Raw genomic sequence first — 27,951 nt, 5'->3', positions numbered from 1 at the left:
TGACATTAGCAAGTAAAAATCATAAATTATTTCAAAATGTTTTGTTAAACAAGTATTTTTATAAAAGAATTACTTGTTCTAAAGAGAACTGTTGATGTTTTCTATGCTTTCTAGCATAGAAAAGCATAGAAAGCTTTCTATGAAAGCTTTTATAAAGAAAGGGTCTCGTAGGAACAAATTTAATAAGCACTTGTAAATGAAATGTGGAGCATTTAAGATCATGAATAATTAACTTGACACCATACCAGGCATGTAGCAGCTGGTTTTAGCTACTTTTTGTGATCTTTATTTAAGTGCAGTTATCACAATATCAGGAGAACTGGTAGGCATAATGGACTGAATGAAATTATGTAATGCATTGATTGTGTAGGGCTTAGTTGAACACTTCAAGAGCTAGAAAATGGAGATGGCTTTTCTTCATCGGGTCTCATTGATTCTGGCTGAAGTTCCAGGCTAATCACAGAGACTTTTACATATGACTTTATCTGTGAGTTTAGATTCTGCCATCTGAGGATTACTTCAGTACCTGCTGGAACCGTAACCTTCTTTCACCTGATGTAACTCTGAACGTGCTACTAAATTCAATTATCCAGACTATGTGGCAAAGATTTTTTACATTTTTGCATTGTTTCTTTTGAGATGTCCATTGTGTGATTTGCTGCGGGCTGTCATTTTTGTCTGCCATCCAATGTATGTTGGCAAGAGTGTTGTGTACTAGTCTTTGTGTCTGGTCATAGAAAAAAATTCATGTGTCTCAGCCAGACCATTTTGTTATTCCTTTAGAATTAAAAGCATATGAAACAGATGCAGCTTAATAAGTATTTTTTTTTTATAAATAACATTTAAATAACTTAGAACAATAAAGTTCAAATACAACTTAAAATAAAGTTTAATGCTGTAACAACAGAAAAGCATGTATAAGGATGGAAAAACAATATTGAAAGCTGTATGCCCTAACAGGAATTATACAAAAGATAGGATATGTTACATAAAAAACCTTAATATGTCTGAATTGTTGCTTCATCGTTACATAAAATGTTAATTTGTGAAAAGTGAGATGAAGTACATTATTTATTCCTACTCTTACTTTACATACACTATTTGAAACATTTTTAGAGCAGCATTAGTTATTTGTTTCATTAATAGATAGGAACATTTTGTAGTAGAGTAAACTTATTTTTCCCAGACTAACTCTCTTATCTGAATACATCAATAAACATTTACAAGATTATATATTTTTTCTGATCATATACTTTATGTATAGGATATCAGTTTCTTGGGGGAAGTATTTAAAATACTGCTCAGCCTTCACTTTTACTATTGACTTGATAATCTGACAACTCATTCCAGCAGCCTTAAAGTCTGACATATTTTACACAACATTATAATCTGCTTATTATTATTATAGCAGCCATATTTAGGAAGCAGATAGGATTTTTTTTAAATAAAATATTATCAGATAATCAAGTCATGACTTATTCTTCAGGGTAAATTAATTTAAGAAACTACCCAGTTACAATGACTAAGATAATGATTGTACAACTCTTTAGAATTTTTTACAACTTTTAGTTAGTAAATCTGGTTTTGTGTATATTTTCAATTTTTTTCACGTAGTCTCTTAAAAATAAACATAAATGCGCAAGTCCAGCTTGTTCAGTTTCTCAGTAGTATTCCAGCCTCTCTTGATATCTTGTCAAATAGTCTTCTTAAAAATAATCTTCCTGCTGGAACTAGTTCTTTATAGATCATTTGTAATTAGGATATTGCCAGAGGAAGAAAGTGGGATGCCCTGTGTTCTTTCTTTGTTTTTTTACCTTTCATAGGAACTCCCTTGTGGTTTAATGTAATAAACATCTCCTTTCCTTTGTGTGTCCATTTTGCAGAAGCATATGTGTTATAGTGGTTTTCTTCAATCAGTTCTATGAAGTTGCAGTCCTCATTGCATACTTTCTGTTGAAAGTAAATAATAAAGTAAAATAAATAAAAATGTTTTTTTAAATACTTAGGTTAGGGAAGATGGGAGATGAATATATGTTATAACCCCCGTATATTATTAATGTTTCGAATAAATGAAGTGGACTTCTGAGATCTGAGTACTGAATATTTGACTATTCTCTACTCCCCCTTAGTATTCCCCATTTTTAAAAGACTATAAGATCTAATCCCTGAATTTATTAAATGGGCATAAAACTCTAGTATTGTATAAGCACAGGATACTATTTATTTTTCTAAGAACCTGTTTTATACAAACTGTACTAATGCTACATCTAAAAATACATATCTTTAAAATGCATGTGAGAAGTGTACACATAAAAGCTTGTATCCATACCTTCCCATAGAGTCTTCCTGACTTGTTCATTGCCAGGAAGTACTCACTCTCCACTCCCTTGATTGCCACGATTCCAACTGCCACTGTTCGGATTTCTAGAATACCTGCAAAGGCACACAGGAAGGGCTGTAGAATGGTTGGTTGTTCTCCAGTCAACTTAGAAGCTTAGAAAACATATTCTGAAATATTGCTGTTTATTGAAAATCTGCAATCGTTCATAGCAAACATAAAAATCATGTACTTAGTCACATGAAGAAAGGGAGAGACTTTACTAAATAGTCATCTGGATGTGACTGTTTCTGCATAGACTCTCTTAGAAAATAGTATGCTGATAATTTTGAAGTATATACTGAAATTATGATTTTTCTATTTTCAAAAATCCACTTAAGCTTAGAATTTATCAAATTCAGGTTTCATTTGGAAGAATTATATACATAGACATTAAGGTTCACAGAATTTGTGTAAAGCCTTTATTTCAAAGACATGTAGCAGTGTCATCTCCTTGAAAGGGTGTAAACCTTAGAACTTGTGAGTGATAGAAAACAGACCACAGTGTCTTCAATAAGATAAAGTATTTGTTTGACCTTTGTATGCTTTTATGACTGATCAGAGCTGCAGAGAGAAATACGTGTCTTTGAAAATCATTAAAAGCTGCTCTGAGAACTTTTTATTCAAAACCAGAAAACATTTAGAGTAGTTTTCTGTAAATTACTTTATTTTCATCTCACTTATGTGTGTCTGTAAAAGCTTCCTGTAAGCACTATGATACATTTAAGTTACCTGCGATGCAAAAGATTTTCTTACATGAATAAAACAAAACATAACAAAGCAACAAGCAGAGCAAAGGCTGGAGGATGGTGCAGGTTATTAAGCAACACAAGGTTATTTTCAACCTTAAATATTATTGTTGTTGTTTAAGCACTAGTTTAGGGTTATTTGATCTTCTTCCATACTGAGCCAGCTACAGAACTGTGGGCAGTAGCATCTGTACTGTGACTCCTTCTCCAAAAGAGTCTTTCAAAGCCAGCCAGCTCTAGGCAATTTCAATTGCTGAGTGTTGGGGGGAGAAGGGAAGGAGAGGGAGAGAGAAGTTTGTGTTAGATTGTCACCTGAAAGATGACCTTACTCTTGAACAAAACATTTCCTTTTTTTGTCTTTCAAGTTTGTGTTGACTCTTCACAGCTACTGCACATGATCATAATTTGCCATTAATTAGTTTTTTTCATCTGTTTTCCCTACCAGTAGATCAGTTACCTCTTCTGGTGTGTGTGCCCTGCTGCACATTCATTTCCAAACACTTGTGTATGTCTCCATAATACTAAGCCAACTTTTAGTAAAGCTTTCAGAATTCTTTGACAAGTTTCACTCTGCTGCAGGCCTAGCAACAGTTCTTACAAAGGGTAATTTCTAACTTAAACTTACAGAAATTGTATTAACTTTCATTTAAATTTCACTTCAGTAAAACCACAGTGAGGCTGAAAAACAGATGAACATCTGCATCTAACCAAACAAAGCACATAACTGTGGAAGGGATCTCTGGGTCATCAAGTCCAGTGCTCTGCTAGCCTGGGAATTGCATCAGATAATTCTCTTTTCATAAACTTTGCCAATACTAAATTAGAGTTGTTATTTCTTTGCCCCCAGTGTTTCCGCCGAAGGCTGTTCCAGAATTTGATTTATTTTAATGGTTAGAGACTCTGTAGTAATTTGCAATCTGCATTTTTTCAGCAACAGCTTATATGCATTTGTTCTTTTGCCTGTGCTGGCCATTAACTTAGGGAGAGGGTTTTTTTGTTTGGTTTTGTTTTGTTTTTTCTTTTAAAATCAATGTTTGGGTCTTCTATTTATACAGAATTAAAAAAAAGAAAAGATTCAAAATTACTTTTTTAAACAATGCATGCTATTAGGAATTGAGATTTCCTTGAGTAAGCTGATGTTGGCTGAATTTACAGTCATAAGAAATACTGCTACTTTTATAAAGGAAATACCAAAAGCTTTTGTCCAAGGCAATATTACTATTAGAAGCTTTATTTTTCTTAGATTTTTTTTTTAATCTAGGTGGTGACATTCATGCTAACTTGTAGGAATTATTTTATTTTGGTTTTGGGTACTCGTTTTTCTCAGTTGAGACATAAATTTATTTCATGTGGAAAATTTATGCTATCGATATAGAATTTGGCATGGGACAGAAACTGAGGATGTAAAAATATTTTTTAAGCCTCCCATATAGCAAATCTGAATAGAAAACCAAAATGTTATCTATCAAAGTGATATTCTGTTTTTCTTTTACAAGGGCACTAAGTGTGATATATTTATTGTATTAAGATCTTTACCTCCCTTTTCATCTTATTTGTTAAAATTCTATTGTGCATAAAAAGCAATGCACTTGAGTTAAAGATGGATAATTTGAGATTCATGAATTGCTATTTATATTCAGAAACTTGATATACTGTTAAGGGATTTTCACAATTTTAAGAAGTTAGTACACCCAAAATTAGGGGTAGCTCTGACAAAAATAGCATTTGACAACCTGACTCAGAGGTGATGCAAAGTCCAAAGAATGTGTAAGATCTTTGCATGGCACTAAATATTCTGTCTGTGCATCTCTTCATGAAGTTTAGTGAGGGAACATCACATGAGTTCTCTAATAACAATATCACATTAAAAATGTTATAATATTAGGAAAGTTAAAGAGAAATAAAAAACATCATAGAGATTTCAGTGGAAATAGAGTGTGTGTAAACTTGATTGTTTTCTCAGAACATGGCTATCTCAGAATTAAATGGCCCATCACAAATTGCATGTGCTCCTTTTTCTGTTCCCTGTTCTAGATCATGCCTTCTCTGTTCTGATCTGTCTTCATAAATCCTCAGAGGAGAAGCAAAGCATAGATGTCTCTTTTTTCAGCAAAGCATTTATGTAATTTAGGTCTTTGCATGTTTGTATTTGATGTGAAAACGGATTGTCACTGAGTTCCTTTCTCTATTTTAAGGCATTCCTTAAGCAATAAAACAACATAATCTAAGCTCCCTTTTCTTCTTCTGGAGGTTGCACCTCAGTAATTCTTCTGTTCATTTCAGAAATGGAGTATTGCTGAAAATCATTGCATATTTTTTCTTAAATAAATTAGATAGGACTTATTAGCAAACTGGGACAAGCAAGTCATTACTATGTAGTTAGGAACCATGATAGCTGAGTTTAGTTGAGGATTTAGAATATTTCAGTATACAATCTGTTGTATGGAACTCACTTGTTAGACACTTGCTAGATGTTGAAGAGAAATTATAAATACTATTAACTGTCTTATTTTAGCAAGTCTATTATTATATGCTTTCTCTTGAAGGAAAAGTTCTAATCCTTTCACTTTCTGCTCATGAAAAGGAAAAATTCACCCAGCTAGGATGGGAAAGGGAAAATTATTCTATGTAGACTGTTCCACTTAAATGAACTTCTAGTATTCTAGTAAGTTCAAAATTACTTAAAAGATGTGTTTAAGTTGATAAGATGCTGGTGATGAAAAGTTCAAAAGGCCAAACTTCAACAAGGTCTTAAATATCCTTCGTTTTAAAATGAAAATGTAAACTATAATTTTCAGTAACTTTATTTAAAGCATTCACACAAAATTTCAGAAGAGGTTTAAGAGAAGACTTGAATGTACTACAAAGTAACTGGGAAAGAAATCAGATTAGAGGCACAAAGAGAAAAAACCAAACCTGAAAATGGGCATACAAAATTGGAAACAACTGTAATTTCTACAAAATCAGCATGAAAATTCAAACAATTTTATATGGTTGCATGGTCAGTGTATCAAACGTAGTTTAAAATTCCTGTAGTGAAAGAAGTTTCCTACAGAGCTGAAATTCTGTCCCATGTATGTGAAAGACCCTCAGCTGGGATGGGCTAAAGTTTCTCTTTAGAAGATAGCTATGGATGCTGGGAGCAATTTTCTGAACTGCTTGGTGCAAATTAAATAACAGACAGTTGATATAAAATCCAGTGGGGAAAAAAAAAAACAAAGAAAAAAATCCTTTATTTTGTCACAACAGTTTTAGTGAAATATATATTGGTTTTTTGAGACAATTTACATAACAAATGAGGTGAGTTTCCTGGCATTCTAGTCTAGAATGGCAATTGCTCAGTACTTTTACAAGTGGACACTTGTAAGTCTGGACGTATTCCCTGACTGTGGCCTGGAAGACAGAACAGTCCTTAGGCTGGAAATTTATGTAGAAAAAAAGGCATTTTGCTACATCATTTATAAATAACTGAGCATTTTCATGTGAGATAGTTCTTTACTGGCAAGTGGTGTTTAGTAATTTTGGTTTTTATTATCTAACATTATGTATATTCTATCTCATTTAATTAATATTTTCACATTCACATTTTAATCTTCTTTGTATTTGCTAAGCTTTTTTTTTCTTTTGCAAAACAATAGTACTGTGGCATTTTATTTCCTTTAACAAATCTTTGCTTTTATTGTTACACAATCTGTTGATGGATTATATTAAACTAATTTCTAACTGTATGCAGCCATAGCTGAATAGGCTGTTTCTTTGTGCTTGACCACAACATCCTATCTATTTCAAAGGAGTGAGAGCCCTGTGACTTAGCAAAATTGGGGCATTTTGTCTTTAATCATGTTGCAACCAAGAGGCTGGAAGAGCAATTACACTTCTTGCTTCTGAGAGCTCTAAGTGGAGCACATTACTGAAGATTCAGCAGGTGGTAAAAACCTTTCCAGTGGGTCTTTGAAAGAGAAAGGAGAGCTAGGTATCTTTTCACATGCTGGGGAACTGTCCCAGTACATTGGGTGATAAGATTGCTCTGGAAGACTTCAACAAGGGTTTAAAGTTCACACTATGTTTGGTTCCTCATCAGCTGGTTCTTTTTCCAAACATTTCATATGTTTGGAAGACATTTGTAGACATTAATTGAAAAAGAAATTTTGGCATCCATTACATTTTTCAGCAAGGCCAACAGCAATTTCATCCCAGTATTTTTCCATTCTGTCAGGTAACTATTATCAATAAATGTTTAATGGTAAGATGGAAACTGTTGAGACTTCTGTAGAACTTAATTATCAGAAGTTAATTATTTTACATGATTTCATTTACAAAAATAACTAACATATCTAATGCAGATTTAAAAAATATTCTCAGGTGTTTACAAACCAAATTTTGTGTGACATTTACAGCACTTTGTTTCTTGTGGCCTCTCTTGTGGCTTCTGTCAGCCTGTTGTTGATTTTTAGGAGCAGGGAGGTTGGCACTCACAGTTTAGCCCTTGTAAGGAACATGTCTGTGAAACACCCTTTCCTAGGCAGAATTGTTTTAAGATAAAGTATTTGGAAACTCAGGAAAGAGGGCAGAAAAGATTTGAATGGAGAATAAGTCAAAACAAAATGAAACTCTTCTAAATTTCACTGACTTGTGTTTCCAATTAATTAAATTTGGAGCACATATTCCTGAATTCAAGTGACCTTTGCAGATGATTCGAGGCCAAGAAAAGTTTTCTTGTTAGTGCTTAAAAGACAGTGTTTAATGGTATTTAAATGCAATTTCTATTGGGATTTAGTAAGTTAATGTTTGTACTTCTTAAAGCAAGAAAGTACAAATCACAATAGTCAATCATACAGTATTTTGGAAAACTTTCATGGTGTTACTAGTGTGTGACAGCATTCAGTGAGCCAGGGTGGTAAAGGCATTTATTAGCTGTCTTGAAAGGTTTTTCCAGAGGATTGTATTGTTATTTGTTTTCTAAAAGTTCACGAATACTTTCACTGGATAGTTTTATAAGTCATTGGTTTCAGGAAATATTACCACTTTCCATATTTTTTCCATACTTTTTTTAACTGCGTATATTGTGAGGTATTTTTGCTAAGTTATTTTGATTCGTAATAAAAATTTTAAATGAATACATCTTGAAGTTCATTTTTAGGTGGAGCAATCTGCATGCTCACTCTTTCTCAAATAGAAAATATAATGCTATTAAAATTACTGCAAACAAAGGTCTTAATTTAAGAGATACTTTAATATGATTTAATTATATTTTATCCTTCCCCATTACTAAATTACAATTGATAGGATGTAGAATTTGCATTTGTATTTTGTACTTGCTTTGCCAGGAGAGTGAGTTTCCCAGATTGTGCATCATAGAAGTTATGTTCATAAACTCTCTAAGTAGAAATAGATATGCAAGTATATCATAGAATCCTTTAGGCTGGAAAAGACTTAAGATAATAGAGTCCAACATTTATAGTAGTTTTCAAAGCAGAGATGAGCTTGTCTCCTCCCCAGGAATTTACTTCCTAGGGATATGATTTTAGTAAACAATTATGCTAACAGAAAAGAAGGCAGTACATACATTCCCTATCATTTTCTTTAAATGTCATATATTTGCTTCTGCTTGTATTCCTCCAAATTTGGATTTATGGCATAAATACATATAAAATACTTTGTTATTTATGGACCAATATGAAAGGCTCTAAAAGCTTTTCTTTAGAGGCTTTGTGCTGTATCCATGTGTGCATTTGCTGGGCACGTGCAGACTATCTGAGGCACTCTGGATATGAATATGGCTGTAAAAATGATCTGCACGTAAACAATGGATCTGTCAAGGATTTTCAGTAGAACAGTTGAAGCTACTGCTTCAGTGAGTTGCCAGACATCTGGATATCATGGACAAATATTCCAAGAACTCAAAACCCCTGATTTTGTCCCATGTGTGATTTCCAAGTAGGAAAATTTGTAGTTGCCTGGGGAAACGTGATTAAGGATAGAGAGATATTCCTTGAGGGCTTGATGCAGCAGATTATTCAAGCATCCTCAAATAGCAGAATTTGCTTATAAGATTTAGTCTGTGTGCAGAACATGTCTGATAAAACATAGATAGCTGGTGCTTAAATAACATTTTGCAGTTAATTAAGCACAAAACCAGTAGGCATACTGTATTTAACAAAGTCAACTAGTTGATAATGGAAGTCTATCAATGTGTTTTTGTATGTTGGTGGATTTTCATTTATTGATAATTTTAAAGATCACTTACTTGATGTTACCTTATCCTTTAATTTGTCCACTGTTTACCAGTCCTACAAGCTGATTAGTACACACCTTGCTAGATAGAATAACTTTATAATAAGCAATTATCCTGGTCGTAATCAACCACTGACAGATAAGATGATTATGGAATTTGAGCCACTATAAGTTTTCCAAATGAAACTGCTAACCTGATAACTGTGAAGATAGTGTAAAAAAATGCAAGATGAGAACCAAACTTGAAATGTGGTAACAACAGGGAACTAAAATGACTGGTTAGAAATACTGTCACTTTACTTCCAAGATCTCTTCTCTACAAGTTTACTTGGACTTGTGGGTATTTACCTTTAAGACAGAAAAGAAAGGAGTAAGCGAAGTTCAACTTTGAGCCTGCATTGTTCAAGGCATTTACAGTTTCACATGCATCATCAAAGGTATAATCTGGCCTTCTGAATATGTATTACTGGTACCACAATATGAAATGAAAAGTCTGGTTTGAACTTCCAGATTGATATTTAGTAAACACATCTTCCTTTTTACTTGCAAATTTACCACATTTAATCTGCAGTGGGAAATATTAAAAGCCATAATAACTTCTCGAGTTCCTTTTCAAGGTGTAAAGCAGTGCCCATAAGTTTACAACTCTCAGTAAAGCAACACGCCACTAATTACTGTAGTGAGGGTTTCAGAGATGATATTGCAATGAATTCTTGCTGAAGAGAAATAGCTTAGAATTTCTGACTTTTTCTGTATTGGTGAACCTGTTTGGCCTCAGTTTTGTTGTCTCTCCACTAATGTTTGTGAGTTAGATAAGTTTAGAGATCATTCTTCATTGTAAGTGGTAGCATACTAAAACCTGGTCTAGAATATTCTAAATTGCCTTCACTCCTTCTTGGATCACTCGAGTTCTGCACCAGTGTCTTTCCAAAATTTCTCTTGATCTGACATCCAAAACAAAAAAAAAGTGTGACATTCTTCACTAAAGTAGATTGTAAAACTGTGGAAATTTTCCATTAAGACTTCTGACTTGTGGCCAGCTGAATAACATCCTGCCCCGAGCAGTCATTCACTTGTGAATTTCTCATTAAACTTATTAGGACCCTTCACTTTGCTGCTCTCCACAGTGCATTTCATATAAATATTTTCTGGATCAGCCTGTTATACAGCATGCAGTCATTTCTCATTTTTGCAGAAACGACATTTCCTTCACATAAAAATTGCCTTGGAGCTAAACATATGGTTATAATGAAAAATATTATTTTTTTTTAAATCAATAGTGTCATATAAAATCCAAGTCTTAATTCTCAGTCTGCAAAAGTTCTCTCTTATTACAGCATTAATAATTTGATGGTAATAAAAATAGAAAAAAAAGGGTGATATGACTGTTAAAAAATATTATTGTATCCAAGTGGTAAAAAAATAAATTCTTTAATAGTTTAGAGCTAAACTTGTACAACAAATACTTCCCTTACATCTCAGATGACGTATATTTCCAGTATTTAAATATTTTGTGCCAATTTCATTAGAATAAATGGTCTTTTCAAGCTTTGTAGACTTTTAGAATCTGGCTAAATAGCAAAATAAATGTAACAGGCTGCTAATCAACCTTTTCACAGTAAAATAAGACAAATACACTAAGTGCAAAACTTCCCAAATTTAGTTTGTGCCTACAGCTATTTTGATTATGTGAAAGTGGGAAAATTCCACATAGGGCCAGAGCCTTCTGTCTCAAAATTCTTCCATGATGTCTTTTAGTGTATTAATTTGTTCTCTGATAATAGTATAATTTGTGTTCTCATCTAGTAAAGAGCTGGTGTCTTGGTGTCTTGCCCCAGCATCATTCCAAATTAAATTTCATTCCCTTTTTCCTAGGTGGAGTGAGTAATCATAGTTTACATAAAGTTATCCATGTCAATGGAAGATTTTTCCTTCTGTTTTTCTAAGAATAATGAGGGTGCATATTCACATACCTTTTCTGTGCAGAAGAAATTGAATGATTCATGATGTGAATTGTGTCTTGAAGAATTTAAATTCCAGGTGCATTTCCTGTGCTGTTATGGCTTATCCCCAGTCTCACATGGCATAAGTGTAACATGGTACAGTCTGTTGGACTTATTCAGTAACAGGGGCCAAAAATGCATACAAAGACAGAACTTGTTCTTTTTTATATGAAGTATTCCCTCTCCCTCAAGGTTTAGCTGTTTTGTCCTGCAGACTGTACTGTCTCAAGCTGTTCCTGTGTCAAATTTCCTGGTCCTCGAGGCAGGCTTGACAGAGGGAATAGCAGAGCTGTGTTCTGGGGAAAAACTGGACCTCAGAACAGCCTTCTGGTTTTTTCAGGATAATTTAGAATTACACATCTTTGAGAAATATTACTAAGAGCATTTTGAAATGCTCACAGAATGATCGTAACGACATTGTTGGCACTGAAAACTGTATTATGAGATTAAATATAAAGTAAAATGCATTTTTAATAGTGAAAATGTTCCCAGATGTAGCTAGTAACCAGATTAAACTGATTAAAATAAGTAAAACTTAGAAAGTGGACTCAGAGGGTGGCTGCAGTATTCCAGAGTATATTTATGTATAGTTAGGGGCCTCCGACACAGGAAAAAAAAATTTTACATGGTTTGCAATTTTGTACAGTAAAATTTTGCTTCACAGAGTTAAGAGAACATTTAATTCATTAACACTGCAAACCCTATTGCAAAAGGGTCTTTTCCCACTCTAAGTAGTTTGGTAAAACCTAGGGCAAGCACTACCCAACTGAATACATTTCAGTTCAATTTCTAAATCTGATCTTCTTTTTGGTGCAGCAACAGCCACAGACAGACAATTAAAAATATCAATTAAAACCACTGTGAGAACTAAAGCTGTCACTACATAATTTCTGTCTGTGTACAAAATGCAAGAAGCTGCTAAGAAAATCATACTAACCCCTTACTGTACCACAGAGTGGGATCTGATAGGAACCATCTGGTTCATTCTTTCTGCTTTTGAAACACTACTGGATGTATATTTATATGATATGGTCTCTTAAGTTATTCTGGTTTGCTCCTGACAAATAATTTGATGTAGTTGAACTTTCAAAATCTGTATTGGTCCAAACGCTGAGATATAAACTAATAGAAGGAGAAAATTAAAATCCTCAAAATCAAAAGCAATAATTGAATCAAATTCTAATAAATAGATTAGAATTTTAGTAACTGATGTTTCTCAACTTTATTTCAATTATCATTTTTTAGATCAGCTAAAGACATATACAGGGGACATATAAAAGGGAAACTAGGAAGTTGTGTTGTCCCCTGCTCCTTTGCATTATCACCAATAACCTTACCTACAGACCAGTTTGAAAGGACTTTCCTATAGATATAGTTATGCTTAACTCAAACTTTAGTTACTGGAACATTCTCAAAAACTTATACCTCAGTGACTTAAAAGATCAAGTCTCTTTGAAAAGATTCATCCAACATTTTGACAGTAATTACCCTAAAACAGTTAAATTAAATTAAATTAGTCAGTAAAAGGTAGTAAAATCGATATGCCTTAAGTCTCTCAGTTGACCAGAGGAAAGTATTTAAAATGAGATAGAAACTATTTCACTTTCTTCCCAACTAAGGAGTTGGTGAAGGGAGAAGGGAGGGTGTGAGCTCTCCTCTGCCTGAGCAGTTGTTGATTTCCTTGGCTCTCAGAACACACAGGTACCACCATGTCACTGTGTGGTGACAATTTATAACAGAGTTATCTGTGACCAGTCTGTTAAAGTATTTAAGAACTTAATTTCAGATCTGTCCTGGCAGCTGTATTATTATTCTGGAAGAATTCCAAATTTCCATCTCTGACAATAATTGAACAACCTGTTTGATAGACTACAGTGCAGTGCACTGGCATAAACACACAGACATACTTTTATCTTGAGACAAATGGAAGATTTTATACCACTCAAGCATTTGATAACAGCTTCAGACAGGCCTTTGGGAATGCTTCACTTCTCAGTTTCTCTGCAACAATTTGCACAATTCTTATTTCACTTTTATATGTACTGATGTCATGAAGTTTTGATGAGCTCCACCAGAAGTAATTCATAAGCAATCTGTAGCAGAATATATGGGCCCCTTTAAAATTGTTTAAAAACAGCTGATCTGTGATGTGTAGGTTTTTGAAAACATGCATTGCAGCTAATGGGCTTAAACAAGGATCTTGTTCATGAAGGAAAGAGTAAAATGTTCTCTGTATGGAAGCAGAGTCACATAGTGGAGGCACTGTCATTTTTGTTTTGTGGAGGATTTGCACTAAGCTTGTATAATTTTGTGGCTGGCAGACTCAGTTTGCAGGCTTTTTTTTTTATTCTGCATTGCATTTACCATAATTTCTACTCTTTGTAGCACTGTTCTACTGTTAGTAACATGAAAATAAAGGAAAAGTTACTGTGTAACACTGAACTCAGTGGGAAATTTTAGAACTGCCTTGAAGTTGCACCAGCACAGACCCTGGCTGTAGAGCTAGTGGTACATACTAAAATATATATCAAAACATGGTTTTGGTAAAGAATTTGCTATGCTTTTTTCTCTAACTGAAAAAAATTATGGCTATTCTGAGTGGTGGCTTCTTTCTTGGTGACATTATTTGTGACTTTAGCTGTGTTTCAACACGGTGCTGGAGAAAAAGTACCAAAGTTGTTGCAGAAGACAATTGTTTTTTATCACACAAAACGTAACAAAGAGCTTCTGCTATTCTTAATTCCTTAATTCCTCCATGACTTTCAATGTATTCTTTATTCATATGTGAATGCAAATGTCATATGGTAGAAAGAATTTTGCAATAAAATTATATATATACTATTTAATATAGTATAATATGATGTAATCAGTGTAAATAATGCAATCAGTTTTTACTCAGTATAGATATATGGATCTGTGCCTTTACTATAGCTCAAAAAAAAATAGAATAAAATTCCATTTATATCTTTCATACACAAATATAACATTGCACATATATTTAAAACATAACAGTTAAATATTTTTCAAGTTGATTATCCTAAATTGGGTATGCTCTAGTGCATTATGCTCTAAAGCACATATTTTGAGTGGAATAAATAGAGGTAACAACATTATTCCTAAATAGCTGTTGGTAGGATATAGATAAGTCATTCTGACTAGTCATTCTGCTAGTCAGGAAGCAATTAATGGTGCAACAAGAATTTCATTTATCTTTATGCCCAGTCTGTATTGCCAATGTTATGAAACCATTTCTTAAAGTAAAAGCACATGGATTTGCAGAAGCAATAGCTAAAATTTGGTATTCTTTAACTCCTGAAGCCATTGACAGAAATCAGTAAAAAAACTTACTCATTTTAATAAAACCAGGATTTTACAAATGCATATATTTGTTTCTTTCCTAATACGGGTCTTTCAACTCTTGAGCAAACTTTTCCTAATGAATCACAGGGTTAGATAGCTTTTCCACTAGTCAGTAACTTATCTTCTCTACAGCTGTGCATTATTTTTTCACTTCCAAAAGCAGCTCTCTAGGTTATTGATCTTAGTTCTCTATAGTTCCTCTCTAAGTCAATATGAATTGAACAGCCATATTTTGACTGTGTGTTGAAAAGAGAGCTGATACTCTGCTTCAGCAATTACATTCACGTGTTGATTATATCTCTGCATTGTTGAGAATGCATTTCAATCACATACCAAGCACACAAAGAAGGAAATATTTTTTTCACTTAGAATTCTATGTTAATGAAATAAATATGGCACAGTCTCACAGGGCTCAAATCAGACTCTTTTGTGCAGTACCACCTGTGAGGTAAAGTGCAGCACATGTGATTACAATAGATGATGTATATATATAATTCTTCAGGGATCCACTAACAGAGGCTATTTGGCATGCAGCTGACAGATAACTGTTAAGAGGGAAAAAAAAGAAAGAAACCATCCCACTGTGATGGGTCTGGAGCTGAAAATGAGTAAATTCATGAAATGGGAGCTATAACTAGCAATTCTGCTTTGCTAATCTGAGTTCAGCTGAAAGTATCCATATAACTGCATTGTTGAAGTATGAACAAGAAGACAAAATGTAGAGCTTAACACAGCTCTAAATCCATCACTTACAAACAGCTGATCACCTACATTCTAGTTTTGGAATTAATGTACTTAATTGTTTGGGGAATTACGTATGATTACTTTCATATGCAATTTGTAAAAAACTAATGTTTGTTAAATTTTGTCACAGACTGGAGTGGGACACCCCAAACAGCATGGTATCAGTCAGAAAAAAGTAGAGGGAGAAAAGGAAAAAAGACTTTTGTAATGGCAATCATACAATTTAATTTAGCCCTAGCAGCAAAAAAACCAAAAGTGCATCTTATGGATACAAGATGATCATTTGCAAATGATTAGGAGAAAGTGGGGAAATATGGATTCTATTATTTGTCTTGTCTCAGAGTGTTGCATAAAAGTGGCTACTTGAGTATTTTTGCAAATGCCATCTGAAGTGATTTAGAAATATAAGTATCATATATATTCTATGAGGTTTAGGCTTAAGTATTGCTTTTTGAAATGTAACTTGAAATGCTCCTTGAGTATTTGTCAGCACTTATAGAAAATTGTCTTCGGGATATCTGCAGACACTGTCTGGAGAGGACAATGTAGAGAATATCTACTTATGTTTATGAAGAATTTTGTTACATAAGAAAAAAAAAGTGGGATTAGCATTTAGTCTTATTTTGGCAGAGATATTTATTTATTATACTCCAAATGTTAAAATTTTTTTTATTATTTCTTCAATAATTTATTCACATAATTATGATAAAAACATCTTCTACCCCTAGTTAATTTTTTGCTTAAATGATGCAGCCATTGGAAGTCATAACATTCTCTTCAATAACCTGATTGGATCAGAACTAAGCTTATCACCACCTTATTAAATTACGGAGTTTATACCTCGTATGTTATGAAGCACCTGAAAATTTTTTGCTTTGGGTCTAGTTTGGTCTAATGCTAGTTTTATGATCTTGGTATAGACTGGTTTTCCTTCTAGTGTTCCTTCTGCATTGAAATGCCATTTCAGAAATTCTCATTAATTCAGTCAGAATATGTCCTAGGATAGTAATATTAAAAGAAATGAATTTAAATTCAAAACACTGGATTACATAACTCAAAAAAATCAGCAGAACATGATTTCCTTGAAAGATGTGGTAACAGTTTCCTAGAAAGATGTGGTAATCTTTTTTTTTTTTTTTCTGGTATTTTTTCATGTCAGTTATGTTCAGTAACATAGACTGAATTTCCCAAGTCATGCAAAGATGTAATCAGAAATGAAGGCATATTAAGTTGTTTTTGTTTGTTATTTATAATCAAGTAGCCTGAGCAACAGTTCACTAATTTGAACATTCAGATGGAAATCAGCGTGTAATAATTTTAAAGAATGGTTTTATTAGTAGCTGCATTATTTTCATTGCTCAACTTTGGAGGCACTGACAGGGACAAGTATAGATGGCCTAGAACTCTTGCCACTCACTTTATAATTTAAGCAGACTCTCACAAGGCTAATCTCAAAATTCATGTAACATTTGGTTTCCTTTGAACTAAGAAATATTAACTACAAACTCCAGGACCAATTTACCCAAATATATGGCTGTTATACTAAAGTAGGAAAACATGGCAAATTGCTTATCTTTTGAGCCTCGGTATGAAAGTTTCCTTCCTGCCTGCTGAAACAGATGCTCAGAGAGGTTGCTAAAAACTGGAAAACAGAGTACAACTACTGCAGGGGAGGCAGGATGTAAAAGAGAGGACGAGACTCAAAACACCTGTGTAGCTGAATACATGAGTAAGTGGGAGGAAGGAGAGCAGGGCCGGCTCCTTGTAGCTGACTAGTTTCTTATAGGGAAGAGGTTCTCCGTGTTTCTTCCATTGTGTCTTACCTGATGAGGTAGGTGGTTGTATTTTTTTCAGAGTGGCAGAAGAAGCATTTTGGAATCATAATTGTGACAGAGGGCATAAGAAAACTTTTTTTCTGGCTTGCATGCGGTGTTTTAGAGTGTTCTAAGGAAGAACTTGTTTGCTCTGGAAATTATGTACCTTTTTATTTGGTTTTGGTTTTCAGTCTATGTTGGAAATATTGACCAGGATCTCCATGCTTAGTCAAAAACATAAAAGGTTCAGTTAGAAGAATGGAGCTCGCTTTAATTTGAATAATGGCTTTTTGTCACCAAATAGGTTAAAAATAACCTCTTGAAGTTGTGTCCAATTTAGTATTTGATCAGTAAAAACATTTGAAGACAGAGTACTGTTGAGTATTTGTCGTGCCTGTAGCTTCTATATTGTCAGGTGTTTTTTTGCTTTTGTTATAGCAAGGTATTGGTAAGCTGGTGCTAAACTGATACGAGCAACAGTGCTGAGGAACTTAATGGGGATGAATGTTTGGGCATAACTACAGTGCTATTGCTGTTACAACTTCAAGAGTTCTCAGGTGCAGGTTTTTCACATAAGCAAACATAAAGGACTTCTGATGAGGAAGACTTTGTACTGGCATTTCCTATGGTGTAAATCTGTCTCTTTTTGCGGGTTGAGCTCATTATTTTAATAATTATTAAAATCATTAATCATTTAATCATTATTAAATCATTTAATCATTATTAAATTTACGTAGCTGGTTCTCTAAATATTTGCAAATTGCACTCGAAACCTGTTTGGATTTGTTTCATCTTGCACGTTATGTGCAGTCCCTAAGCTGAATGTGTTATTCCAAAGGAAGTAAATTGGCATAAGAAAATGAAGTTGTATTTGCTGGTGCACTTTTCAATTGTACCAGTACTGGCTAAACTCTTTAGGATTCAGGTACCCTTTCTATTTTACTGCACAGTTCCTGTCGGAGGGGACAACTCAGGTTTTCACAAGGTCTTTGCTGCAGAAGCTACTGGATTCAATCTGTTCTTTCCCTCCATTGTGCTGCCTTCCTTCCTTGACTGAGATCCACATTTTCTCCCAAATCCATCTGCTCAGAGGCTTGCAGGAGAGCCTGAACATTGTCACTGTTAGCATTCATGTAGATTACTCAAATGGCAAATCTATAATCATAATGCAATATATTGTGCATGTGTTGTGCCAGAAAGTTCTTGCAGTGAGCGTTTCCACACACCTGACAAGCATCTAACCCTTCACATTTGCCACTACATTGCTCACAGCTGTGCACACAAACTGCCCACAGAACTCTGGCACCGTTCACCTGAGCAGCTCTGGGACTTCAGCAGATTCACACACAACCTTTTCAAAATCTAAGGTTGATTGTGATTCCCACCCCACCACCTATATCTTCATCTCTGGACGATATATATACCCATCAATAAGAATTTGTCTTTAATAAACATATAGTTCTCTACTTTTTTTTTTTTTTTTCTTTCAGTTACTCCTGAAAGATATGAAATCCCACTTGACATTTAAAGGTTGCAATAAAAACTTAGAAAATTAACAGAGGATATTAATGAAAACAAGTCTCCTGTTAGCAGGTGGGGTTTTCTTTTGTTTTAAATTAAGTTGCCTTCTAGATAGACAAGTATCAACGTTCCAAGGTGTCAAAATAGCCAAGGACATATCTGATCAGCTGCTTTTTATAGTCTACAGCACCTCCCAGTGCTCTTTGAATATGTGTGTGGGGTAAGGCATCTTACAAGACTCATGTACTGTTAAAGGTTGCAGTACTAATACAAGGAAACTTTCAAAAAGATACCATTATTCAACAGGTGTTTTGATTTAAGAGATGGAGATGAGGTGTTTGTTGCTCCCTTCTTAAGTTGCTGTGGTTATAAATGCTATGAAATAGCCATGTTTTCTGTGTTTATGGTTTTGCATTGACCTGCCCATCATCTGACTGTGCTTAATTTTGAAAGATTGCATGCTGGGGGAAAATGTTAATGTTTTAAATACAACATGTAGACTTCCATTCTCTTTTTGGAGAGTCAGATTCTCACTGTAACTTTATAAGAATAAATGCTTAGTTGGAATTAATTGATAAAGCTTTGATATTAACTGAGTTACCTGTGTGATCATCTGATACAGCCTGTTTAGTATAATGTAGTCTTCTGTTGATAAACTGTGCAGGTACTAGAGTCATGTTGCAGGCAGCATGTGAATACTGTAAAAACCCTATTGCAGTTTACTGTTGTTCTTTCAAAAGCTACATAATAGTCAAGAGAGCTTATCGATTGCATTGGTTTCTTTATTTCCTTTTTGGTGTGTTTTCATGAAGTTGTGGGCCATGTCTTTGAATATCCATTTCCAACTTTTCAGCACCAATTTTTACAAAGCATTTTTTCCATTTGTGTAGATGATGTCATGTGTTACAAAAGTTTTGAAGTGTGATAATTCAGTGCTCTGATTGTTAACCTCCATTATGTTATTGCCATAGGAATTTTCACTGTTAACTTTTACTTAATAATGTTTCTAAATTACATACACCAGAAGGCTATCTTGACCTTTCCATTAGCTCATATCCAGAATTAAAAATTAAAAATCAAGTCAAAGGTCAAAAAAGACAATTGAAATACAGTTGCCAAATATAGTCATAGACAGTCAATTATGCAATGAGAGCACTGTGCCACCCAAGAAGAGTAGCAGCCTTCATTTCCCTAAACTTACGCTGTTTTGATGAGGAATGTGTCCACAATGTACTACTGGCCATACGTGTTGTAGTGTGGAAACTGTGATTATATACTTTGGGATGTCTTGGTCTTCCTGAGCTCTCAAGAAGACAAAGGGGAAGACCAGCTTTGTTCTGTACTTCAGGAGCCTAGAAATCTGAAAAAAATCCTTTCAGATACTCAGATAATACAGAAAGATGGAAGTTATGAAAGGAGATATCTGGATTTTGGTTTGTTTTGCAAGGCTTAGTGTAGAACTTGGTAAAAAATTCCTTGTATTAACCTTTATGGTAACTTGCTTCCTTAAGATTCATCTGAGCTCTGTGTTTTTCTGTCTAGCTACTTACTTTAGTTATTAGTCAATTAATATTCTATAATGAAAATATTTAGTATCTATAACATAATTTTTATGTAGGTTTGGAAGGCTTTTCACTAATAATTTTTATAGCTTTTTACACAGAGGTGAATAATCTCTTGTTCATACAGGCACAGAAATCTTGAAGAATTTTCCAAAAGTCTGTTAGCAAATTGCTTAAAAGTTTGGACTAGCCTCAAGTCTCTTGAGTCTCAGGTCAGGGCCACCTCAGCACATTTTCTTCTGGATGGAGCAATAATATCCTTAATATGATACAATACTGAATTTTTTGTACATTCAGACATTTATAATGGGGGAAAAAAGCTGTAGGGAAGAAGGAGCTGCAATTCATCTTTTAATTTTTTTTTCCTGTAACTGTTTCTGCAGTCAGCTGCTAAACGTCATTGACGGTTCCATAAAAATTCTATGTTTCTTTTTTCTGAGAAATATCAGTAATGAGAGATTCAGAAAAACTCCCAAGTCCCAGCTGAAACATGTATCAAGATCAAATTAATAATTTTCAGCACAAAGAGTATAAATCCATCTTGGATGTTTCTCACTGCTCATATGCCAGTTGTGAAGCGCATGCCGGCAGGCACAGCCCTGTCGGGGTATCTCAGCTTGTGAGGCTGCTGCCTGTGCCTGGACCCAGTAGTTCTACTCTCCCTTCACAAATCTTATGCAATCCTTTTGTGCACAGAGTAGAAAGTGAATCTAAACTGCTACCGTTCTGACTTCACACATTTTTTTTCAGCTGATAAATACCACAGAATAGATGAGATGATGAAGATTCAGGAGGTAAATTAAAAAATAATGAACGTTTTTAATTGTGTTTTGGGGCATCTCTGCCATATTCAGTCAGTTTAGCACTGATCTGGACATTGATATGTGATCTCTGAGGAATCTTGCTGCAGTGGTTAATGATTTTACTCCATCCTTCCTTGTCCTTAAGTCCTGCATCTTTACTAAAAACCATCTTCACCAACAGCTGCTTCACCTTATTTGTGATAAGGTATAGGCATAGAGTCTCTTTGACTGGTTGAAACCACAAACAGCTAGAGAGGGAGAAAAGAAATCTTTTTAGGTCTGATTAATCACAGTACGAGTGAATTGTTCTGTAGGCTGTTTTAAAAGGACATGCATGTATTGCCATTTGAATTAAATCTCTGCTTTATTTGAAAAGAGTACAAGTGTGAAGGAAAAGCACTTTCATATTAGGTAAAGGTTTGTCTTCTGAGGCCAGTGCATTGGTTGAATCAATAAATTTTTGAAAATCAAGAATGCAGTTGCAAAAACAGACTTTGCTTGTTTGGAACACACTTGTTTGGAACAGTCCTTAACTGAACCTGGTAGATCAATGCATGCCTTGAAATACCTGATTTTCAGATACTGAACCTTCTTGCTTCTCTATGTAGTGTGCATTCAAGCAAAAGAGCTAAAATTTGTATAGTAGTACATCATACATAATCCAATATTTGTTTTACTCTGAGGCATTTATAAAATGCTATTGGAAATAAGTCAGATTTCTAAGCAAAATATAGATGTGTATAAAAATGTGTATAAAATTTATTTTGTCATCAGTTAGGGTTTAGGTTTTGAACAAAAAAGAGTTAATTTTGCTGTAAACTTATGTCTTGCTGGATTTTGATTAAAATTGAAGTAGTTTTCCAGGATAAAAATTCTAATCAAGATTTCATCCATTTTTTCCAAGATCTCATTTGACAATCTTTTCTCACTTGTTAAAGTTGACTTAATCTACTGAAAAGAAGAGGAAACAGGCACTTTCTGGGTTTAAAGCACACATGGAATATGATAGGATCTGACATCTTAGGATTCAGGTTCCGGGAAGGCTTTTCTGGTAACTAGACCTTTGAAGTCTTTAAAATGAGATTCCAAAGGCAACAGAGCGTGGCAAGTCCTCAAGCATCATCCAGTCATAGTTGTAAATTCTCTTGGATAGAATGAAAATAAATTCTGATTTTTTGCTGCCTTTTCCTCTGAACAAAGTGGAAGAAAATCTGACAAAACTCAGAAACAGAAACTGAAATGGAAGGAGAAGTAATCAGGAATAAGAAGAAAATTACTTTCTATCAAAGATAGAGTTTGAAAGTTGCCATGTGATCTCCAAGATTTGTTCAGCCACTCACTTTTTACAATCATGAATCCAAAAAGTCTGCTCGTGTGCCGACTTAAGATTATTTTACACCAGCAAAGATACAAAATTTATTTTTGAGAAAAACATATAGTGTATGTTTGGACAAAGTATAACAAGTGATTGATTGTGAAAGAGAAAAATTGTTATAAAAATGGCAGATTCTGGGTGACCTCATCTCTTGGCTGCTTCCTAATTCTTGCTTTAGTATTTCAATATGTCACTCCCAGTTCTCACTTTGCCTTTTCATTGTCAGGATGAAAGCAAAGCTGTCAGGTGCACAGTGATTTCTTCTGCTTAGTGGACATCAGTGTCCTCTGATTTACTTAGTTTACTCTTGAGTTATCACCTTTATGTCCACCAGAAGGCTCTACTGCTTTCTGAAACATGCACAGAACAGTCTTCTTTGGGTGCCTTACAAGATCATCACTGTTGTAAACAGGATTCGACAATTTGTGTTCACTGAAGCAGTACACACGTTTCTTGGGCTAAGCAGTTAACTTCTAATGTCTTTTGAAATAAGTGAATGAGAAATACAAATTAATTACAACTGTGTCAGGATTTTGGTCAGTATTTAATTTTGTCATGGTATTGCAATCCACATGCAATTAACACCGTGGCTCTTGACTTAAAATTTCCTAAACTTTTAAACTTTCAATACTTTTATTGTTACTTTCACAGTAACATATGTATCTTTTATTCTGTAATTACTAGAGAAGTATGAAATACTAAGACCCTAATTCCTCACCATCTTGGTATTCCTACATTTTTAGTCTTAAATGATGAGAGAAGCTCTGTGAATTTTGGCACTTGTCAAAGTTATGATGAAGTAATCATTCTACAAGATTGCTCTTCACATTATTTATGCTTCACAGTTCACGGGCTGAAAACAAGTAGCTGACTCTGCCTACAAAACTGTCAATGCAGCTTCCTTTATGGAGCAGAGTTATGATGGTTTAAAAAAAAATTTTTTTTTTATCCCGGTTTTCATTTTAGTAGGACATGTTAGTGACTCAAGAGGGAAAAGGATCCCTTTTATTATATAGGTGAAAAATAAGGATAAAATAAGAGCTTCTCGTAGCAACACTTTTTTGCCATTGATTAATGAGACTGCAGCTGTTCAGGGATTCATTCTGAGAAACTGCTCTGACTTACCTTTTACTAACTTTCAGAACTGGAAATCATGGAGCAAGAATATTGTTAACACCCAGATTGATCATTGTAATGGGTATGATTTTAAAATTGATTTTAAAATTATGCTTTTCAGAGTCCCTGGGTAAGAACACTGCTTAGTATTCTTATGTTAAAAATTTGGCTTAGGGAGAGTGTATTATTCCAGGTGGGGTTTTTTTCTGGGGGGCAGTTGTTGCTATTTGGGTTGATTTTTAATTTTTTTTTCTTCTCAAAATAATTTCTTTATGATGATGATAATATAGCATCATAAACACATCTTCAAATAGGCCTTACATACTCTATTGAATAGAGGGTATGACAACAAAGTATTTTTTCACAATACTGTTTTTAGTTCCTCAGAAAGTCCAAGTTATCAGTGTCTTCTTTTTCCAGTCTATATTTCCTTAATCTATGTGCCCAACAAAAGCATTTGGATATTGTTTCCTAGGACACAACAGATAAATTACAGCAAGAGACTTAAGAGGGTGGGAGACTTCCCACAGACCATTTAAATTTGGTGGAGACAGTTCCCTATAGTGCACATCAGCTACCAGAGAAACCACTCAAATATTCTGTGATTCTGTGATTAATTTTTCTCCCAATAAGTATTGCATTTACCACAGAAAGAAGTCAGAATTTTTTTCGCTGCAGTAGAAATGTAAGGGTTTAATGACTCAAGGTTGCCTTTTTATAATTTGTAACCATTTCTTATCTACACTAAATATTCATCAAGTGTTCAGAAAACTAAAAGAAAATGGATTGCCTTTAACAGAAGATGATATATTCTCTAAGAGTTACACTACTGTGCATTTCAGGGTGTCAAGAGAGTGCTTCAGCAGCATGGGATTCAATAGAGAACTTAAGAACCCTTACTTGAATTGGAAATGAAGTTAAATAATTAACAGAAGTTTTTACTTAAACAGTGTGGAACTAAATAAAACCCCACAAGCTAATGCATTTAATTATTCAGTTCAGTATGCTTTCATGGTCTCTTTAAAGTGTTTGTAAATAACAGTGAAATAGATTGGGCCCAGTGGATAATCACTTCACTGCAAAAATGTAGAAGAAACTATTTCAACAGTCAGTAACGGTTTTCCCCAGTGATTTTTATGAGAGCAGCATTTCACTTTGAAATGCCCAATGGATCTCTATTGTAGCAATGTCCTCCTGAAACTCAATGGGAGTCTTCTTGAACATGGACCAAATAATTTATTTGGCTGCTGGCCATGTGTTGTCTTTCAGAGGAATATGGTTGTTCACTATATAATAGTGTAGGAAGAAAGGACACATATGGAAACAAATTTCAAAAGGAACATCAGTCAAAGAAGTTTTAGCTATGCAAGTTGCCAAGCACTTAACATAGTAACAAAATAAAGAAATAAATTATGAAGCCCACTAGGCAGGCGCATAGCATGCAAAAGTGCTGTTCTTATAGTAAATAAGCAGTCAACTTTAGCTAAAAGCTAAATTAAACTAAAAGTTCTTGAAGTTTGATTTATTGATTTATTTTGTTGCTGCCATTATAAAAAGCACAGTACTATGTACATCCTACATGAAAGCTGTATTAATAGCATCCTTGGGAATGTATTTTTCCTTTCATTTGACTCTAAACAGTAAGCCAGCATGTCTCTGCCCCCTTTTCCTTATAATTTTGGCTTGAAATAGGCAGTATAATCCTATGTATTTTCCTGTTTTATCTTAATAAAATATTGTCTTTTCAAGTAGATGTTGTATTTCTCTAAATAAATAATATTTGTGTAATAGCATGACACCAAAGTGGCAAAAATAGCAACTGCAAAATTGATGCTTTCAAGTGTAAATGGAAGATACAGAGGTATTTGTGAAAAATACAGAATAGTACAAGTCTTTTGCCAGTCCCAAAACTGTATTTTGTACAGCTTTGCAAAACATTATATGTCCATTCTCTCTAGATGAGTCATGGTTTTGGAAGAAAAGGGAGAGGATATTTTTTCAGCATCATGATCATTGTAATAATGAACTGCAGAAACTATAATAGATTTTGTTTCTGGCTTGGCAAACTATCTACATGATTTTGCAAGAGAGTTTACATAATTCTTTCCATTGAACTTTCTAGTATTGCATATGTTTTATTTTTTAACTGAAGCACACCAAACTTTTAGGTACTTTGTGAGCTATAGAAATGTCGTGTAATATTTCAGATGTATTTTATGAGCAGAGTTTGTGGTTATACGTTTTCATACTTACAACCTTAATTCACTTGTTGAAATAGGCTCTCTGTCTGCTAATAGTTCCCAGCTGTAACTAATACATTAGCAGATCTACAACGTAGTATTTAAAATGACGCATTTCAAAATCAATAACAAATGTCCTGCCGTAGCATTAATTGGAAAGCTTGTCTCATACAATGGTCAGTACACTATACAGAATTCTTCAGAAAATACTATACACCAAGGAATGAGAAACAATGATCTGTAAATTAAAAAAAAAAAAAGCCAAAAAACCAAAACAACCTTAGAAATAGGAAAACAAAACCAATTACTTACTGTAGTTGTTGTTTGCTTCTCTTGTCCCTTTTACTTTGCCTCGCTTATCAATCCTCATATACCACTGAGTTCGACAGAAAAGTCTTCTCACTCTTACATCCCCCCCTTCCATATAATCATAGCTCCTGGTATGTCGTTCAGGGCTGGAACAGTTCACATTTGTAGCCATTTGCTCTGGAGTCATGTCATTGCAAGCTAAAGATATAGTGCCCATTAGAAAGATAATGTAAAAGTATGATCTGTAGAGCAAAATTGGCAGGATCCATGTCAGTATCCATTTGTGCATTATAGTGCAGTGTTCTGGGTGTTCATGAACAACATAATGAAAATTAAATCTCAAGTAGAGTGTTGCTCTGAGGTCACTGACCTGCCTTCTGTCTTTACGTGTTACAGATTCATTTAAATGAGATTGTTCCCTCTTCTAGAATTCTGATCGTTATTCCTTAATAGTTAATGGCGAAATAGAAGAGCTTCTTAAATATCTCTTCAGTCAGAATATCCTTTAAAGACACAAGTTATAAAAACCTTTGTTGTCGTGACCTTCTGTACTACTTGAATTTGCTGCTTGCACTGAAAGTAAAAGATCTGTGAGAAAAGGTGGATGTGTAAGTCCTTATGCTCAATTGTTACAAACATGCAATGATACATTATGCTACTGAAAAGCACTACACATAAACGTCTGACATGCTGATTTCTAAAAGTATGCAAATGTACATACAACAGATACCTCTCTCACAACTATTTACATAAACATTTAAGCTGATTCTAAACCTAGTTCTGTATTCAGTTTTAAGTCCTTCCAAAACCCCTTTATTGATTCGGTCGAACTGCTTTCTCATGCATAGTAAAATTCTGTTGATTGCTTCATACACAGTCACTATTAACACAATCTATTAGATAACTTTTCTCTAGTTTGCATTTCAAGCCAGACTTCTTAGTCTTAGCTCTGCATTTTTATTCCCACCTTTTCCAGTATAGTTATAGAAATAGCTTTCTTAATGCTTTTTTTAGCAGCTAGCATATACAAACACAGATAAAAGTTATTAGCTATTAAAAACTGTTGAATGTTCTTGCAAAGGACACATAACTTACTTGTTGCTGTTGATAAGAGCTGGATACCCAAGTATTCCATTTCTGTTGCCTGCTTTTTGCAACATGAGACACTGTATTGTGGCTACAAACTTTTTCAGCTCAGAAAGGCTCCACCAGAATTATAATTGTTTCCATAAATCAACATGCCGGAGCGATGGTGTCTGTGTGCTTATGCGTGCGCGTGCATGAGTGTGTAGAGCTGTTGTTCGCTCTCTTTCGATAAATACCTTTGCTGACCTCACTTGGAAGCAATTAGAGTTTAACCAGTCAGCTGTCAGTTGAATGCCCGAACAAAAATAAAAGGAGACTTGCATTGTATCGTGTCCAATGGTCATCAGAGGGAGCTATGTACATAGTTTATGCTTTAAATCTCCAAGAATCTGCTTTCTAAAATCATGTATTCTGGGTGTGTGGACAGGATCGCTTCGCATGCTAGCTGTGTTTCTGTGCTTTGGTTTAGGTCAAGATTTTTCTCTCCTTAAAAAAGTTCCTTGTTCTGCCTTTTGTACTCGCATGCTTATCTCAGTTTGCTTTCAGATCTCTCCTGCAGCTTGGTGGATTTGTAGTCTGCTTAGTGCCTTTCTGATGGATATATGAAACATGTGGGTCCATTATGTATTGCGGAGAAGGGTGTTCTGTGGCCATTGTA

General features: G+C 34.3%; 1 protein-coding gene across 2 annotated transcripts; it reads right to left on the bottom strand.

The window, feature by feature from the left end:
- Nucleotides 1–1,416: 1,416 nt before the first annotated feature.
- On the bottom strand, nt 1,417–27,510 carry FGF7 (fibroblast growth factor 7). Of its 2 annotated transcripts, none has more exons than XM_030457134.1 (4): nt 27,303–27,510; nt 26,211–26,780; nt 2,330–2,433; nt 1,417–1,950 (listed from the first exon to the last, which is right to left on the bottom strand). In XM_030457134.1, the coding sequence occupies exons 2-4, from the start codon at nt 26,494–26,496 to the stop codon at nt 1,756–1,758; spliced, it is 585 nt and encodes a 194-aa protein (XP_030312994.1). In that variant the 5' UTR covers nt 26,497–26,780; nt 27,303–27,510; the 3' UTR covers nt 1,417–1,755. The 2 variants fall into 2 exon arrangements, with proteins under 2 accessions (XP_030312994.1, XP_030312993.1); XM_030457133.1 differs by having other exon boundaries at nt 1,734–1,950; nt 26,211–26,405; nt 27,303–27,478.
- Between the last annotated feature and the right edge of the window lie 441 nt (nt 27,511–27,951).

Source organism: Calypte anna, chromosome 10, assembly GCF_003957555.1.
Source record: "Calypte anna isolate BGI_N300 chromosome 10, bCalAnn1_v1.p, whole genome shotgun sequence".
Classification (NCBI taxonomy): domain Eukaryota; kingdom Metazoa; phylum Chordata; class Aves; order Apodiformes; family Trochilidae; genus Calypte; species Calypte anna.
Note: the sequence above shows the minus strand (reverse complement) of the source record. Positions and strands in the feature narration are given on the sequence as shown.

Bases quoted from the DNA above. Each gene is read 5' to 3' on its own strand.
- FGF7 (XM_030457134.1), bottom strand. From the start codon at position 26,496: ATGCACAAATGGATACTGACATGGATCCTGCCAATTTTGCTCTACAGA. The intron at 2,434-26,210 runs GTAAGTAATTGG...GTGCCTTTGCAG, and splicing joins AGAAGCAAACAACAACTACA to GTATTCTAGAAATCCGAACA. The intron at 1,951-2,329 runs GTATGGATACAA...TACTTTCAACAG, and splicing joins CAGGAAGACTCTATGGGAAG to AAAGTATGCAATGAGGACTG.